Genomic DNA, 17,089 nt, shown 5'->3' on the forward strand with positions numbered 1-17,089 from the left:
ATTTTAGTTACACATTTTTCACATTCTTAGCTTAGAAATATTATATGACTTTTATATTATGTATCAACGATGGACGACTTATAATTAATATTTGTTACAAACATTCGAACTCTAAAATATATAGTAAAAGACGATAAATTAACTATTTAATCTTATAAAAACCTATCATTTTATATAAACAGATATTTTCTACATCAATTATCCAATAGTAATTACTATCACGTTTCTATATATTACTTAAATTTATTTTTCTTCTTTATAGCTTATGCTTCTTTCAACAATCTTCCATAATATAATATAATTTTAAAATATAATATAATCTTTTAAAAAAATAAATTAAATATTATCATATTTTGATATCTAACTAAACTTGAAACATAGAGAATAACTAAAAAAACTATTAAAAGTGAAATATTAATTCTAAATAAAAGTAAAAAATGATGAGATATAACCCTACATTAGATAAACATGAAAATATAATTATTAGACAAATGCTACTATAACTTATATTATTAATTTTATATTTAAAAAAATAACATGGCGTCCACGTGCAACTTACAAACTAGTATATATATATATATATATATATATGCTATTATTAAATCCAAATCCACCAATAATAAGGAGGTGATCACATAGAACAATTGTATTAGATCTTACGTAAAGAATATAAAAGAACTTTATGTTCATGAATACACAACAATATATATACAACTATAAAATTATATATATAAACAAATATCAGGAAATTAATGAGCAACTATAATATTTTAAAAGAAAATTTTACGAAATATTTATAAACTATAGCAAATTCTATCAGTGATAGTCATTGATATGCTACAGTGATAGGAAATTATTATTGATAGAATCCATATATGAAATAAATTTGTAGTGCATGGCAAGTATTGTAGAAAAATATTGCTTATTTGACATATAGTTGATAGTCTCATCAGAGGCCTCCTTGCATCTCTATATATTTATTGGAAAATACAAAAGTACCTCTCGCTTTACATTAAATTCTCCACTATATGAATTTATTTTATTGCTTACAACTTCGTTAGATTTCATATCTTACGTAAAAATAGTTGACAAATGATAGATGCATGTAATTGGAAACCTATAATAATTAAAAAATTCAACAAAGTTAAAAATGCAATTACAATCAAACCAACATAGTACAAACGATGAAAAGGGAAAAATGAGAAGAAAAAATTTCTCCCCATTGCCACTTTTATAAATTATATATATATATATATAAATAAAGTAATAAAATATTTATAGCAAAAATTATTAAAGTTTTTCCTTTAATTTTTTATCTACAAAATCATTTTAAAAAATTATGATATAACAAGAATATATTAAGTTGTTCAAGTCCTAATTAATGATTTATATAATGACATTCTTTAGTAAATTCTTTTTTATAATATAATTATGATATTTATTTTATTGAATCATATAAAGTGATTTTTCATATATGCTTTTGTAGATTTTCTTTTTGCTCTATACATGTTGATTCACATTCAGGAAGATCAAATGGATTCAATAAGGATCAAGAAATTTTGAGCTTGAGAAAGTGATAGAGATGAACCCTAATTGACTATTTCTATGGTTTTGTAGTTTTTCTTTTCCTTTTTTTCTTTAATTTTTGATGTAGATGGTTATTACTAACTCATGAAGAAACAATTTATCCTTCAAATTAACCCCAACAATTAAGCTAAGGTTATTACTAACTCGTGAAAAAACAAATCCAATCCAGTATGAATACAAAAAGTAAGACAGTTTTGTGCATAAGGTAAGGTGTGTCACATATTATTATTCTAATTCTTGTTTACGTTAACTCAAATCTTAGTTCCCATGAGGTATTGTTTCTAGCTTTTCTTTTTTCCATGAATTTGGTAATAATACACCACCAACTAAAGTTCGTAGAGTCTGATCAGGATCGCCCATGCATACGTATTGATGCCCTCATGGCTATAGTTATTTCATCTCTTCTTACTTCAGTTATTCTTTGTATTACTTTTAAAAGAATGGAAGGTGTGATTTCTCATTTAACCAAAACATCCCAATTCTCACTACTATATATATATATATATAATTCCCATTGCTACATCATCCAATTAAGGATCATAAAATGGAAAAAAGTTAAATCCAAACAAAAAAGTTTCACTTCTTTCTCATTCTCTCATTTCTGGCTGAACAAAAACACATCAAACTACATTTAGCACCAAACAAATTCCAAACCCCAAACACATGAATAGCCCCCAAAAGAAAATAACAAAACAAAACACATTAAATCACACATAGAGAGTATAAATTATATATAGAAGTTTAAAATGTATAATATTACTCAATATAATATAATGATCTAGAGGCATTTCTGAGGGTGGAAAGCCAGTGGCCCGGCGGCGTAAACAGCGGCCCTATAATTGGTGCCGACCACAAATTTTTTCTCGAACCGGAGTGGGGCTCCAGTGAGACCATAGTTGAGATTGGTTAAAAGGTTACAGTCGGAAAGTGGGGAAGAAACAGGCTTGACTTTACAAGCTTGAAGTGGGTGGTCGAGAACCGGGTGGTTCATTTGGTACCCAACCAACTCTGCGTAAAAGTAACCATCTTTGTTGGTTTGATACACCTTGTAGAACTTTACTTGGTCGTTATGGTTCTTGCAAATCACACTGATCTTGGCTCCGCTGATTGGCTTGGCCTCCGTCAACGACCACGTCCCGATTTTCTTGCAGTTTTGGCAGTAGACCAATCCTTCGATTGCCATGGAGAGGGGTTTGTGGGGGAGTCGGACAGGGTCGGCGGAAGCAATGTGGAGGAGGAGGAGGAGAAAGGAGAGGGAGAGGAGGTTTTTGGTTGACATTTTTGTGTGTATGTGTTTGTTTTCCTTTGATGGGGACAAAGGGAAATGGGATTTATATATATATGTGTGTGTGTGATGGAATCAAGGATTTAGAAGACGTGGGGGCGACTAATTTTTGAGAAATAATGTTTTTGGTATGTACGTGACACCCACCAATTGCTTTCTTTCTGTTTTCTAAACACAATTTAAATTTAATTTAGTGTAATAATTATTTTAGTTTATAATCAATATTTTCAACAAAATTATATGCACCTTTACTAGGTAAAGGATTTTTTTTAAAAATAATGTAAAATTTGAAACATATTTCAAAAATAGGGTAGATGCAAAACTATTTTCAAAAATAGGTGTTTTGAGGTGAAGTCGTGGACGGGGTACACGACTTCCATGCAGTGGACCCCACATACTCTATTTTTTCCTTATTTTTATATTTATACTATACTGGGCCCCACATTTTTTAATTTTCTCATTATTTATATACGTGGGTCCCACACACTTCATTTTTTCTCATTATTTATATATACATACTCATATATAATATAATATATATATTATACATTTAAATTCTAAAAATATCTTTCTTTATTAAATTAATTTATTTTTTTTATTTTTTTCTTTATATATATTTAAATATCACAATCTTCAATCTTCAATTTTTCTTATTAAATTCATTTTTCTAATTTAATTTAATTCTTTCTTAATCAAAATTATACATATATTTTTTTTCCAATTTTCAATTTTTTTAAAAAAATCTCATATATTAACAAAACATGTTATTAAAAATATATTAAACAAATTAAAAGAGTAATAATAATAATTGAGATAAGTTAAAATTACTAAAAAAAATAATAATAATAACACTTGAAGCCACACACATTGATAATTGAATAAAAAGAAATTCATGTTTATGGTAAAAGGAAAAAAACAAGAATTGGTTCGATTACAAATTAAATTTAAAAACTTAATGGATAATTTTGAATTGCAAATTTATTGTTATTATTATTTTTAGAGTACGTTTCAACTTCTTTCAATTACTATTATTATTTTTATTTGTTTAATGTATTTTTTAATAACATATTTGGTTAATATATGTGTTTTTTTAAACAGAAAATTAGAAAAAGATATATATAATTTTGGTTAAGAAATAATTAAATTAAATTAGAAAAGATGAATTAATAAGAAAATTTGAAGATTGAGATATTAAATATATATATATATATATATATATATATATATATATAAATTATTATTATTATTACTCTTTTAATTTGTTTAATATATTTTTAATAACATGTTTTGTTAATATATGAGATTTTTTTTAAAAAAATTGAAAATTGGAAAAAAAATATATGTATAATTTTGATTAAGAAAGAATTAAATTAAATTAGAAAAATGAATTTAATAAGAAAAATTGAAGATTGAAGATTGTGATATTTAAATATATATAAAGAAAAAAATAAAAAAATAAATTAATTTAATAAAGAAAGATATTTTTAGAATTTGAATGTATAATATATATATTATATTATATGTGAGTATGTATATATAAATAATGAGAAAAAATGAAGTGTGTGGGACCCACGTATATAAATAATGAGAAAATTAAAAAATGTGGGGCCCAGTGTAGTATAAATATAAAAATAAGGAAAAAATAGAGTATGTGGGGGCCACTGCATGGAAGTCGTGTACCCCGTCCACGACTTCACCTCAAAACACCTATTTTTGAAAATAGTTTTGCATCTACCCTATTTTTGAAATATGTTTCAAATTTTACATTATTTTTAAAAAAAATCCCTAGGTAAATGACTTCATCTTTCTGATTTATGAACATATACTTGAATCTTAAACTACATATATAAGAAATTTCATTAAATTTTTTTTTAACAATGTACAATACAGTCTTCAATTGTTGGGTTACATAAAAAATGATAAAAAGACCCGACAACACATTGACATTTATAATTTATATTATAAGCGAAGGTCTAATATTGACATTTTGGAATCTGAGATATCAAATATAGACTAACTCTAAATCACTTTTAATTCATTTATTAGTGAATTAGGACATGGCCATAGATTACCTTTAATCAGGTCACATCAAATTTTATAGAATATTCAAGCCCAAATAAAAAGGCATTTCTCAGACTCAAGGGAAGAATAAATCTTCAAAAAAAAAAAAAAAAAAAAACAATTAATTTATTGGTAGATTGCTTTTAAAAAAAATTGTATCTGTTAATGATATCATTTCTTGAATGAAAATTATTATTATTTAAGATTTATTAAAAATATAAGAACTAAAATTGTGTGTGTAGGGATAAAATAAAATAACTTGTTATGTATATATTAACAATCTCACATATATACAAGCAAAGCTTCTAAAGTGATGATATCTACATTATCATCCAGCAAAAAACTACACACAAGATACAGAAATTGTGCTCATACTTGCAACATTCCAGATTCCACACTTTATCGTCCTTCTGATGCAATCTCGAGCTCGGCCCACCAAAGAGGAGAAAGCCTTGGGATCGCTTCATCTGGGGTTATCCCAGTTATTAATCTCAACCTTGAGGTAATGAGCTTCATTGTTGGTCTCTGCTCTGGATTGGAATGTAAGCAAGATCTTAGTAACTGACCGATTTGCTCCAACTGCTCTTCCTGGAACGATGTGAGAGTCGGATCTATGAGCTCCTTGAGTGGTTTGTCCAATTTTAAGTACTGTATGGCCCAGCCTTCAAGTGTACCATTTTGTGCTGAATGGGGGATTCTACCTGTCATTAGTTCTAACAACACTAAACCAAAGCTGTAAATTTGGCTTTCTGGACCTCCTGATGAAGTGTTTAAGAGATGTCCACTGGTGCAGTTTCGCTCGTTAGCAACGATTTTGTTTTGCAAACTACACTCTGCAATCTTTGCTGCATAATCCTCGGTCAGATTGACGGCTGATGATGTAAGGTTGAGATGGATTAGCGGTGCACTCTGCTCGTGCAAATATTCAAGAGAGTAAGCCATTCCCATTACTATTCTCATTCGCATTCTCCAGTTCAAGTGTTCGAATTCTTCATCTGCAAAGCAAAAGAGAAAAAAAAAACAATCAAATTTCTACGAAAAGTATAGTAGATTGAATTGAACAAGGTTGTGATTACAAATATGGCGAAAACAACTTCCAACTTCTATGGCATCCTCCAAAGGAATTTTACATAAATGTAGAATATCTAGCATTCTATGGTTGATGACAGTATTACTCCAGCCTCCAAACTGGAGCGATAACAACAAGACATAATGTTTTTCAGACAAATGCATATTTGAAACACGTATCAGCTTTTTAGACAAATTCATATTCGAAACACTTCTCCAAATAACATAGAATTCAACTTGGTTTTCCACCGCGCCAATGAGCATCTTCCAAATATTTAACTTAAGTCCATTTTATGGCTGAAATCAACTTCATTATCATAGTATATTCATTTGTCTATAAGCATATAAAGCATATTACATCTGTAAATTGAGCTACTTTTCGTCAAACCTGAACTTATCTAGATAGAAACTATCTTATTAAATGGAAAAATGATGGTAAATGAGAATATGGTTTGATACTTACCATGAAGATGTTCGAATACCGTTCCATTAGGAGCATATTCGAAAACCATCATCCTACTGAAGGGCTCCTCCTCCTCGCAATACCCAATAAGGTTGACAAAGTTCTTGTGGTTTATTTTCGATAGTGTATCGATCTACAACAAGATAATAAGAAATGTTAGAAATATCAGGCTTGACAAGTCAAAGAGAAAACATGGATCGGTGAAAGTTATATATCAGCTACCTTTTTCCTGAACTGAGCTTCCAACGCCATGGACCAATCTTTAGACGACTTCACTGAAATGATGTTAACGGCTATTTCAACCCCACTAGACAATGTCCCTTTATAGACCGGACCAATGGGTGAATAACCAATCACATTACTGAAATCCTCACAAGATACTTCAAGCTCTGATCTTTTCAGCTTTGGAACACCTGAGAAACACATCCCCAGTTAGAAGCAAGAAGATGCTGCCATAATTGCTATATCTAATCAGTCAACCCACAAAAGGAAGGAGAATAAATCATAAAAGGATACTGCCATGATTCTTTCAGATTCTAAAATTTGAGACTAAATACATATTAAAAATGAACACAGTGAAACCATGGAATACTGGTTATATTCCAATATCTTGATACTTTCACTTCTCAACTGACTAGTAGTTTCATCTAAAGCTAGCCTAATCAGTTCCAAATCGGTAGATCAATCAAAAAGCAAAAACTAACCAATTAATGAAACCACTAGATTTTTTGTTCTTTTTTCAGAATGAAGAATACCGGTAACGAATGCTTTCTGAAGCTGTCCGCTTAGTCCCGTCGCCCATGGTTTGACAGTAGCTTTATTGTTGGTCCAGAGGTAAATGCCAACGGCCAATGCAATAACAAATACTGCAGCCCCTACACTTACTCCTACAACTACACCGACTGAAGACTTGTTCTTGCCTCCTTGTTGTTTTGAAGAAGGCTGAGGTGAAGGTAGTCCCTCAGGTGCTGCTGGTGGGGTTTTCTCTGAAGGAGCCTTAAATGAAGGAGGTGGACTGGTTGCATTATTTGACGTAGAGATGCCAGTACCTGGTGGTGGTGGTTGAGAACCTTGAGCTCCCGCTGGTGGTGATGGTGGTGGTGAATTTGATGGTGGTCTATCAGAATTGCCACCAGATGGTGATGGTGGAGTTAGAGGAACTACAACTTCTGCAACTCTACCCTGAATTGTCAACTGAGCTTGACTAGCCGATGCCCGGAGTTCTCTTCTTCCTCTACTGTCTTTTACTTGAACAGCATCACTAGCAAAAACGAAACACACAATCTAATTAAGATATTTTTCAAGCAAAATAAACGTTGACAGAATAAGATGAATTGTAGAAAAGCGGGATTTGATTTCAAAAGGATAGGTTTTCGAATGAAGTCATCCATTTATCTTGCACACTAAAGTAGTTTTTCATTTCAGTAATCCACAATGACAATTGACTGTAAATAACATTTCAGTCATGGCATTTTCCTTCAAGTTCTTCATTTCGTAAATAAAGGAATCCTTCTAAACTTAACCCAATGGGCATAAGATTCAGCCTGTGTCAGAACTTAAAATTAACATGTAATAAGATGAATTGGGGTCACAAACCATGACATCGATTCCTTGTTGCATAATGATCCTTCCGCTGTATTAGAAAGCTGATTCTCATCAACTTGAAACTCAGAAAGTAGTTGAAGCTGATAAATTTCAGGAGATAAGCTACGAAGATCCTTATTGTTATCCAACAGGCTGCATATGTTTACAGAAAACTAAAGTTATTAAGGAGGTGGAGGAGAAAAAGTTAAAGCAAAAAAAACTAACTCTTAATTGGTTGAAGCCAAACATACAGGATTCCAAGTGAAAGATTACTTCCAAGATCAGATGGAAGTGGCCCACAGAAATTGTTATATCCTAAATCTAGCACCTCCAGTTCTTCAAGTCCTCCCAATCCTTGAGGGATGGTTCCAGTAAAAGAATTGTTTCGCAAATTACTGCAAGACGAGACAGAACGAAGGTTTACTACAGTTCGCGGTTGCAGATAGAACAAAAACCAACAAATAAAACAAAAATTGAGATCAAAGAGCTAAGTTATTACATAGATTTTATATGGACTAAGTTCTTGAGCTCAGGAGTGAGTGTTCCTTCAAGACAAAGATCTTTCAAATTCCTGCATATCATATAATTCCACTTCAAAATCATCTTCAGAGGGAAATTATTGGGAAAATTAATACAAGTATGACCACCTAAACAAAACTAACAAAACAATCATCATATTATGATCAAGAATTTATCTGCTTAAGCATAGTAGATAGAGGTTTTCTAGAATCAAGTTCCAAATTCCAGAAACTTGGGAGGGGGAGAAGAATCAAAACAAAGAAAGATACAAAAGTAGAAAAAGAAAATGAAGAACATACAGGGATACAACTTTCCCATCTGAGCATTCAACTCCAAACCAAAAGCATGGATTAATATCCTCTTTGTGGTCATTCCAATTTGACAAAACACCAAATGGATCATTCACAACTCTCTCCCGGAACTTCAGAAGAGTCAAACCTGCCCAAATGAAAACAAACAAATCAACTTTTTTTTTTTTAAAAAAAAAATCTTCATGAATTTTCATCAGAAGATTAAAAAGAGCATAAAAGAAAAATCCATGAAACTAGTACAAGAAGATCCATTCCGTTTACCTTCCTCATTCAGCGACCAAGACAAATGAAAACTCTGAAACAGCAAACTGATTACAACAAACCCATAAACCCCAATTCGAAGCCTGAATCGATGAAAACTCAGATTCTGAACCTTACCCATATCAAAGAAAGCAACCAAAACCCAAACCAACAGAAACCCAATTGAGTTTTACCGAAATAAGAACACCAACCAAGTCGAAAACTCCAAATCGAGCTCAAGAAAATGGGAAGAGATGAAAGAAGAAAACAGGGTTCTGATCACAGAAAGCTAAGGCAAACCAACCATCAAAAGGAAACTTTGAATTAAAACGCGTAGTCTAACTTTATTTCATGTTTGAAGTCTCTATCAAATCAACTGAGTCTTTCTTTTTCTTTTCTTTTTTTCTTTTCTTTTTTTCTTTTCTTTTTTTTGAAATTTTAGGGGCGAGAAGAACATATGGGGAGAAAAAATCAGAATAGTATCACAAGAAGACAAGTGGGTATTGAGAAAACGATTGGATAATAGAAAAGAGTGGGAAGACTGAGTCTAAATGTTAGGAGCAGGGCCTGCCTTAGGTGAAATTTGTGAAGAGAGGAAGGTGAAATACGTCTATGGCACGTTTGAATGATTGAATTATATACGTACCAAAGATTAATATATACTGCCTTTCAAAAGAAAAAAGCATGCTTTCAGGTGGGGTTCAGCCCATTTCTAAATGTTGCCTTTTCAAAAGGTTTGTAATGATAATGGAATTACTTTTAAATGACTAATTACATAGGACCCATTTTAGAAATAATAATTAAATATACCTGAATACTTTCTAAAAATTATAAATATGTTAATATTTTAAATTTAAGAGTTTTTATAAAAATAACAAAAAAAATTAATACATATCAACCATTTTCTAAATTTATAAAAGTAGCAAATTTAAAAATGATGATCATCTGGTAGTCTTATAATTATCATATGATATCATTAGTTTTGTCATATTCATAATATGCAGAAAAATTAGTGTCATCAGCTGTTTTTTTCTAAATATTTTTATCATTTGATACAATTTTTCTTAAATTTAATTACTATATTTTGTAATATTTACAATTTTAAAACTTTGTTATATTTGATATATTTTTTACTATCTCTTTTCTTAATAAGAAAACTACATTTTTAGGTTTTTTTTGTTTTAAATGTGCATTTGTTTAATGAGTCTTGAATGCATATGTATTTTAGTTTCTAGACAGATATAGATAAATATAAAAACAAAAAATCGTCAAATATAGATAAACTTCAAAATTATTACAATTTTAAATTATTAAAAATCGTGTTTGGAACAAATTTAGATTCGGTTCGAAATATCATTTTTTTCATTTTACTCTAAGTTTGTTCGATTTTAATCTCTATATTAAAATTTTGAATTTTTGAATTGCTTTGTTTGATAAATCTTTACTCTTTCAAAATTAATTTTTATCAAAATTTGTTAAATGCTAATAATAAATTTTAAAATTTAGAGTCAAAGTGTAAATGATAGAAAAAATATCAACGATATAACTAAATTTAGGATATAAAAATAGATATACTAAAATAGAACAAATTCCGAATACAAAGTTAAAAATATTTACTTGAACACTCAAAATACGAGTTAGAATCACTTTCAAACACATACGATGGAGCTAAAATTGTATCAATTTATTTATGAAACTTTTTATCGAACTTAATTTACTAATTTTGATTATACAAACATAATCTTTATCACTTACAAATAAACTCGACATTAATTAGGTCTACAATCTATATAGATAAAAAATTCCATTAAATCTTAATAGCATTTTTCACGACGAAGACTGAATTAATACAAATTATAAAGTAGCATAAATAAATTGGTACTTTTTATAGTGTATGAACTAAATTATTACAAATATGAAGATATAACGATTAAATTGTTTAAAAAAAAATTAAAAAAACCAAAATCATTAGCAATGTAACAAAGTTTTTTGAAACAAAAGTGGTGTTTTCATAAATAATTAGTAGCAAACTTATTAGCAGAGATATAGATATTTAACATCTAATGCTACCAATTTATGTCAATCAAATACTATGCTACTTTTATTTATTTATTTGAAATAATTAAGTTGGGTTTATTTTCACAAATATACAATTTACTTCCGATCTTGTTCTATTTTGGTCGAACTTTAAAAAAAAAAAGAACACTTACTTCGATTTTTTGCATTAAGATTCTCTTAAATTTTTAACGGAATGATGATTTGGCTTCAATATTTGAATGACTAACGTATAGATATCCATCACTTTAACTAAATTGATAAATAACCAATCAATCTTACTAATTTATTCTATGAATCTTTTACACAAATAAACAAACAAAATCAACACATTTGAATCAAATAAACCCAAAAACTAATTTTGTTATTTGTTTTCTCCAAAATCAACTCTCTCACGTTCCCTCCTCGTCTCCCGACCTTTATTTCTATTTTCAAATTGAAATATTGAAGCAAATCATAGAACATCGGCTATAATGAAAAAAATAAAATTGACATATAGGTGTAACATCACATCAAACTAAAATAAACTTTTAAAAAATAAAATAAAAACCACCCATATAGAAAGCAACCTTTATGGTAATGCAAATAGAATCCATTTAATTAATACAATGAATTTATAGAAAAATGGTAAAGAAATATATATAAAATGTTGAATGGATATAATTTTGAAAAAAAAAAGAAAGTTTATTTTTAATAACGATTAGATAGACGATAATACAATTAATTAATAAATGTTAGAAAGTTGTTTCAATTAAAACCGTGAACTAATGATTATTACTTGATTGAAATTTGAAACGTTCGATAATTGCATGAATTTATATTCTCTATTATATTTTAATTTGAATAAACATTGTATAATAGTTGTAATGTTTATAAGCAAATTTGAATGATGTAAACTCTCAATAAAACATAACATGTGAGAAGTTTACAAAAATGAGAATATATAGAGTGTTTGGAGAGTTGAAGAAGATGATCATCAACAATGCTTTAAAATAGCTAAACCTTAGTATATTGGGCAGTAAATGCATATTTTTTCTCTTTTATAGTCTACCCATTGTACAAATTAAAGTAAATACAAACAAATTTAAGTCCATACAGTATAGGCATTTATTTAAAAATGAAAAAAAAATTTGGGAATTATTTTACCCATAAACAATTGGATATTTCCAAGAAGTTTCTTGTTTTGAATTACTATTACATAAGAGTGGTGGTATTAGTAAATCCAAGTGGGATACGACCACAACTTCAAAATATAATCATCTATAAAATAAATGTATTTTTAGTTCTTAATTCAAAATTAGGTAAATCTTACTATTTTATATAAATAATTTATAAAATAGTTATTACTTTCTTTGTATTTAAAAACTTTAGAAAGAAAAAAGTTAAATTGCTTCAATTTTAAGTTATTATTATTCTTATCTCTCTCTTTTTTCTTTTTTTAATAAATGCTTCAAAATTAAGTTAACATGGTTATGGTATGCATCAAGTATATATTTTCAATCTAACAAAAATAAAAAAGAGTAGAACTATTGTTATTTAATAATTATAGGGGTGGGAGTTCAAATCCGACTTTAAAATGAAAAAAATAGAATACGTCGATCTATCACCAATTTAAAGTTTGTTTTGACCCAAAAAAGAATTATACGCTACATTTTCGTTTTCTAGTTTTTTTAATAAGGACATTCCAAAGATTTTTTTTTTAAAAACAAATGCTCAAATCCTCTGTATATTTTATACGGGTTTGCGGTAGTGCTAAAACTATCGCGAGTGTGTCTATTGTCATTAATACATAAAAAATATCAATTAATAGTGATTGAATTCCTTTTATGGTTCTACATGAGAAACCTGTACAAATATAACCTACATATCCAATTGAACTATGTGCTAGAGTTCTTTTGACTTTTGTCTAGGTTATGACGGTCAGTGCTCATAAGATCATAGAAGCAATGCACGAGTAGGCGCTTTATCAAATTGAGATGGTTGGTGTGGAAGCAAGGTACATAGCAGGGTGTTCGCCCTCTCCCTATGGTCGAGCATATTCTAACTCTTATCCTTATTAGTCGAATTTTGATTTCTCCGATATCCAAGTTGAAATTCATAAAACCAGAGTAGAAGAATTCATAAACATCCTAACCACTTGTGACACAAGTTGATCCTACTGCGTGCACCTATGATGGGCCCACTACTAACCAAAGTGGCGATTTATTTGTTCGTCAAAGTCTTAGATTAGTGACTAAATCCCTTATCCTTCTCGCCAAAGATCTTACCAATTTTGAAGGAACCTATTTTTCATTTCCATTCTAGAGTTTTTATGTGTTTACATCTCTCTTCTCGACTAGACAAAAAAGATATAAGTTATATTCAGGCATCTAAACTATAGTATCACCACATTGCTACTCTTTCCAAAATGAAAACAAAGAAGAAAATGTGTTGCTTCTTGATGAGAGTAGTGGTGTTCATCGCAACAACGTATTGTTGTTGAGGGGCTTCTGGATCTCCAGAACCATCAAATTTAGTAATATCAAGCAATAAGAAATTTAGAGATGGAGACCGACTTCGAGAGACCATTTTGGTCCACTCTAGGGTTAGACACATTAACCTCTAGTTTTCAAAAAGAACATGAGACTTGAATCAAGGTTGAGGTAGATGCTACTTCAAGAGAGGGTAAACTTGGTTCACTATAGACCACGAAGAGCTAAATTAGGATCATTACATATGGAGAAAAGGGCTTCTACGAGTTTTAGCTCATCGCTTGATTCAAAGTCATATTCTATAGCTAATTTGTCACACTACTTGAATTTGCATGATGTATAATGAGAAGCCCAAATAAAATTTATTGTTATACAATACTTTCAAATAGAAATTTTAAAAATCATATTAAAGAGCCTAATTTATGATTTTTTTTTAAAAAAATTCTATTTATTTTTTTCAATTTATATGGTATAATTTAAATTAACTTAATGTTGAAATATGTGTACTTATTTTCATAGTTTTGTACATGTTCAAACTGAAGAATTTATAGAAGGTAAATCCATGTCTATTTTTTTTAAAAAATAGATAAGATATTTATTTGAGAAGTAGATGTTAAATAAAATAAAAGAATATATAGATAAAACATGAAAATAGAAAATGATTAAAATGTTTAAATTCCCATTAGAAGAAAAGAAAAGAGGAATGAAAATTGATTTAAAGAGATTGGCAACAAAAACCTTAAATTAATTGGTAAAAGTCCAATGTTATCCAGAAGATAAAATAGCCGACTTTTTGGTTGAGGGGATCATTTCCTCGGCGGAGCTTTGACTTTGGTCAAAATCGGCTTTTTTCTTTTATATATATAATTGATTCAAATTGAGCACAATTTTGAAATTCTCCAAACAATTGAAGTTGTAAATTATTATTTTTTGAATTCAATATTATCATATTTAACATTTCTAATTTGTTATATTGGTATGAGTATTGTAGCCATCCCATTCTTACTCAATTCTCAATTCCCAATCCAATATTTGATATTCTAAATTTATCTACACCTTTCAATATTGACTTGGAGGAATTATTCTCTTATTTCCTTCTAAGTTTTAATTAATATATATATATATATATATATATATATATATATATTAATTTTCTACTTTCTTAAGAAATTGTATAATTTGTTTTATGTTGTAAACATAAATACAACTAAAACACGGAAAACGGAAAATATAATATTGGAATAAATAAAAGGGGAATTATCATGAATGGTAAAAAATGAAAACTATTTACAGAATATAGTAGAAAAAAACTCAAATGTGTGATAGAGAATTTGATGGTTTTGCAATAGTTTGTAAATGGTTTCAATTTGTTTGTTATATTTGAAAATTTCGCTAAATAAAATATAATATATAAATTATATAAATAATAAAATCAAGAATTTAAGAAATAGGAAATAGGAATTTTTCAAATTTCTCCGCTAACTCCATTTTCTTAGGAAATTTCACCAATGTGTATGTCATTTGCAAAAGCCACCTATGGCACATCGATTGGTAAGACAACCAAAGCGTAGGAATTAGTGCATATTGGATGCGGTTATGCGGTTTAGTTTTAAACTTTGCAATTGATCTTTGTCGCTTAACTTATTCTCATGATAAACTCTTAAACTATCAATCGAAACTTCAAAATGCAACGGAGTCAGCTTTAAATGCCAAGTGCGATAAATAACATAACCAAAACGTACGCTTTATTAATAAAAGGTGTTTGATATGAGCATACAATTACAACACTTTGATCAAATGTAATTGATATTTATTAAAACTCTTTAACGCCTAGTGGTTTTCTCAAACTCGTCGCAAGCTCTTCAACCTTCTTCTCTACTTGGCCTAAACGTCTATTCCTGGAAGATGAGATTTTTAAAACGTAAGTCGAAAAGAATTAGTAAAATTTTATGAAATTCTTTTTGCAATGCTCTTTGATAAATCTTTTTTGCCAAATCCAACACAAATCAATTTATTAATAAACACTTCATTTCACAAAGCATATGAAAACGTATGTAATCATTTTTACAATAGAATTAGATCAACTCGCGAATCACATTAATATTCATTTCGCATAAACACCTATTAGTTAATTATTCTTTTTGCCAAAGATCCCGAGTTGTTCTCTACGCTTGGTCTCATTACCTCATGCTTAGATTACTGTATCAACAACATTCGAGAATATACAAATTCATCCTTGTTGTTCATGTCACTAAGCTTTATATGCTCCTTTCAAGGCATAATCCAACTTCTCATAACCATGTAGCCCTATACATCTCATGGTGGTTTTGACTCTTTATGTGCACATAAAAGTTAGCATCATTTAAAAGAAACAACTAATGGTTTGAAAATCATTTTATAGTATTGAAATCAAAATAACATGTTTCACTGGTCATAGAAATATAGCAGTTTCTCTACATGTGAATAGATAACTTGTTTGAGATATAGTTTTGTGTAGATAAGATAAATATCCATAATATGCAAAACCAACTAAATCAAAATTTGATTTATTTGAATAAAACAAACTCATACCAATTGTTCCTCGAAAATAAGGAAGTATATATTTCATTTCATTCCAGCGTCTTTTTACTGAAGAAAAATTGTATCTAGCTAATAACTTTACTGAAAATGCAATATCTGGTTTTATATTATTACCAAGATACATAAATGCATCAATTGTACTAAGATATAGTACTTCTGGACCAAGAAGTTTATTATCATTTCGATGTTGAAATATATATTTTTCACATTTAGTGTTTGAGTTTGCATTTGAATGTTCAATCGATGTGTTTCATCCATATAAAATCTTTTCAATTTTTTTCTTGTATAAGTTGCCTAATAAACAAATATCCCATCTATTAAATGCTCGATTTGCAAACTAAGACAAAATTTTGTTTTTTAAGAACTTTCATCTCAATTTTTTTCTTAAGATATTTTATTATCTTTGAAAGCTCGTTAAGAGTTCCAATTATATTTAAATCATCAACATATACAGTTATAATAGCAGATCATGACTGTGATTTTTATAAAAACGTATGAACATGTTAGATTATTTTGATATGCTTCTTTCAACAAATATCCACTTAAGCGATTATACCACATTCGTTCTAATTGTTTTAATTTATATAGTGATCTTTATAACTTTATTGAATATAGTTTCCACGAACTTGATTTATATGTTTTAGATATCTTAAATCTTTCTCAGATTTTCATAAGAAATATCATTATCAAGAGATCCATCTAAATATTGTGATTACATCCATGAGATGCATATCCAAATTTTCATAAATAGTTAGGTTAATTAAAAATCTTAATGGGATTGCATCCACCATTGGAGAATATGTTCACTCATAATCAATACCAAATCTTTGTGAAAAACCTTGTACAACTAGTCTTTCTTTATATA

General features: G+C 28.9%; 2 protein-coding genes across 3 annotated transcripts; both read right to left on the reverse strand.

Moving 5' to 3' along the window:
• Positions 1-2,066: 2,066 nt before the first annotated feature.
• LOC101207189 (non-classical arabinogalactan protein 30) lies at positions 2,067-2,907 on the reverse strand. The gene has a single exon (XM_004148150.3). It carries the CDS (start codon positions 2,864-2,866, stop codon positions 2,366-2,368), a length of 501 nt encoding a protein of 166 aa, XP_004148198.3. The 5' UTR covers positions 2,867-2,907; the 3' UTR covers positions 2,067-2,365.
• Positions 2,908-5,170: 2,263 nt separating this feature from the next.
• LOC101206710 (probable inactive receptor-like protein kinase At3g56050) lies at positions 5,171-9,707 on the reverse strand. Of its 2 annotated transcripts, none has more exons than XM_031886095.1 (9): positions 9,140-9,707; positions 8,867-9,005; positions 8,548-8,619; positions 8,300-8,443; positions 8,061-8,201; positions 7,169-7,725; positions 6,687-6,877; positions 6,465-6,597; positions 5,171-5,928 (listed from the first exon to the last, which is right to left on the reverse strand). In XM_031886095.1, exons 1-9 carry the CDS (start codon positions 9,258-9,260, stop codon positions 5,333-5,335), a joined length of 2,094 nt encoding a protein of 697 aa, XP_031741955.1. In that variant the 5' UTR covers positions 9,261-9,707; the 3' UTR covers positions 5,171-5,332. The 2 variants fall into 2 exon arrangements, with proteins under 2 accessions (XP_031741955.1, XP_004148196.1); XM_004148148.3 differs by having other exon boundaries at positions 7,220-7,725; positions 9,140-9,704.
• Positions 9,708-17,089: the final 7,382 nt, after the last annotated feature.

The sequence above is a fragment of the Cucumis sativus genome, chromosome 5 (assembly GCF_000004075.3).
Source record: "Cucumis sativus cultivar 9930 chromosome 5, Cucumber_9930_V3, whole genome shotgun sequence".
In the NCBI taxonomy this organism is placed as follows: Eukaryota; Viridiplantae; Streptophyta; class Magnoliopsida; order Cucurbitales; family Cucurbitaceae; genus Cucumis; species Cucumis sativus.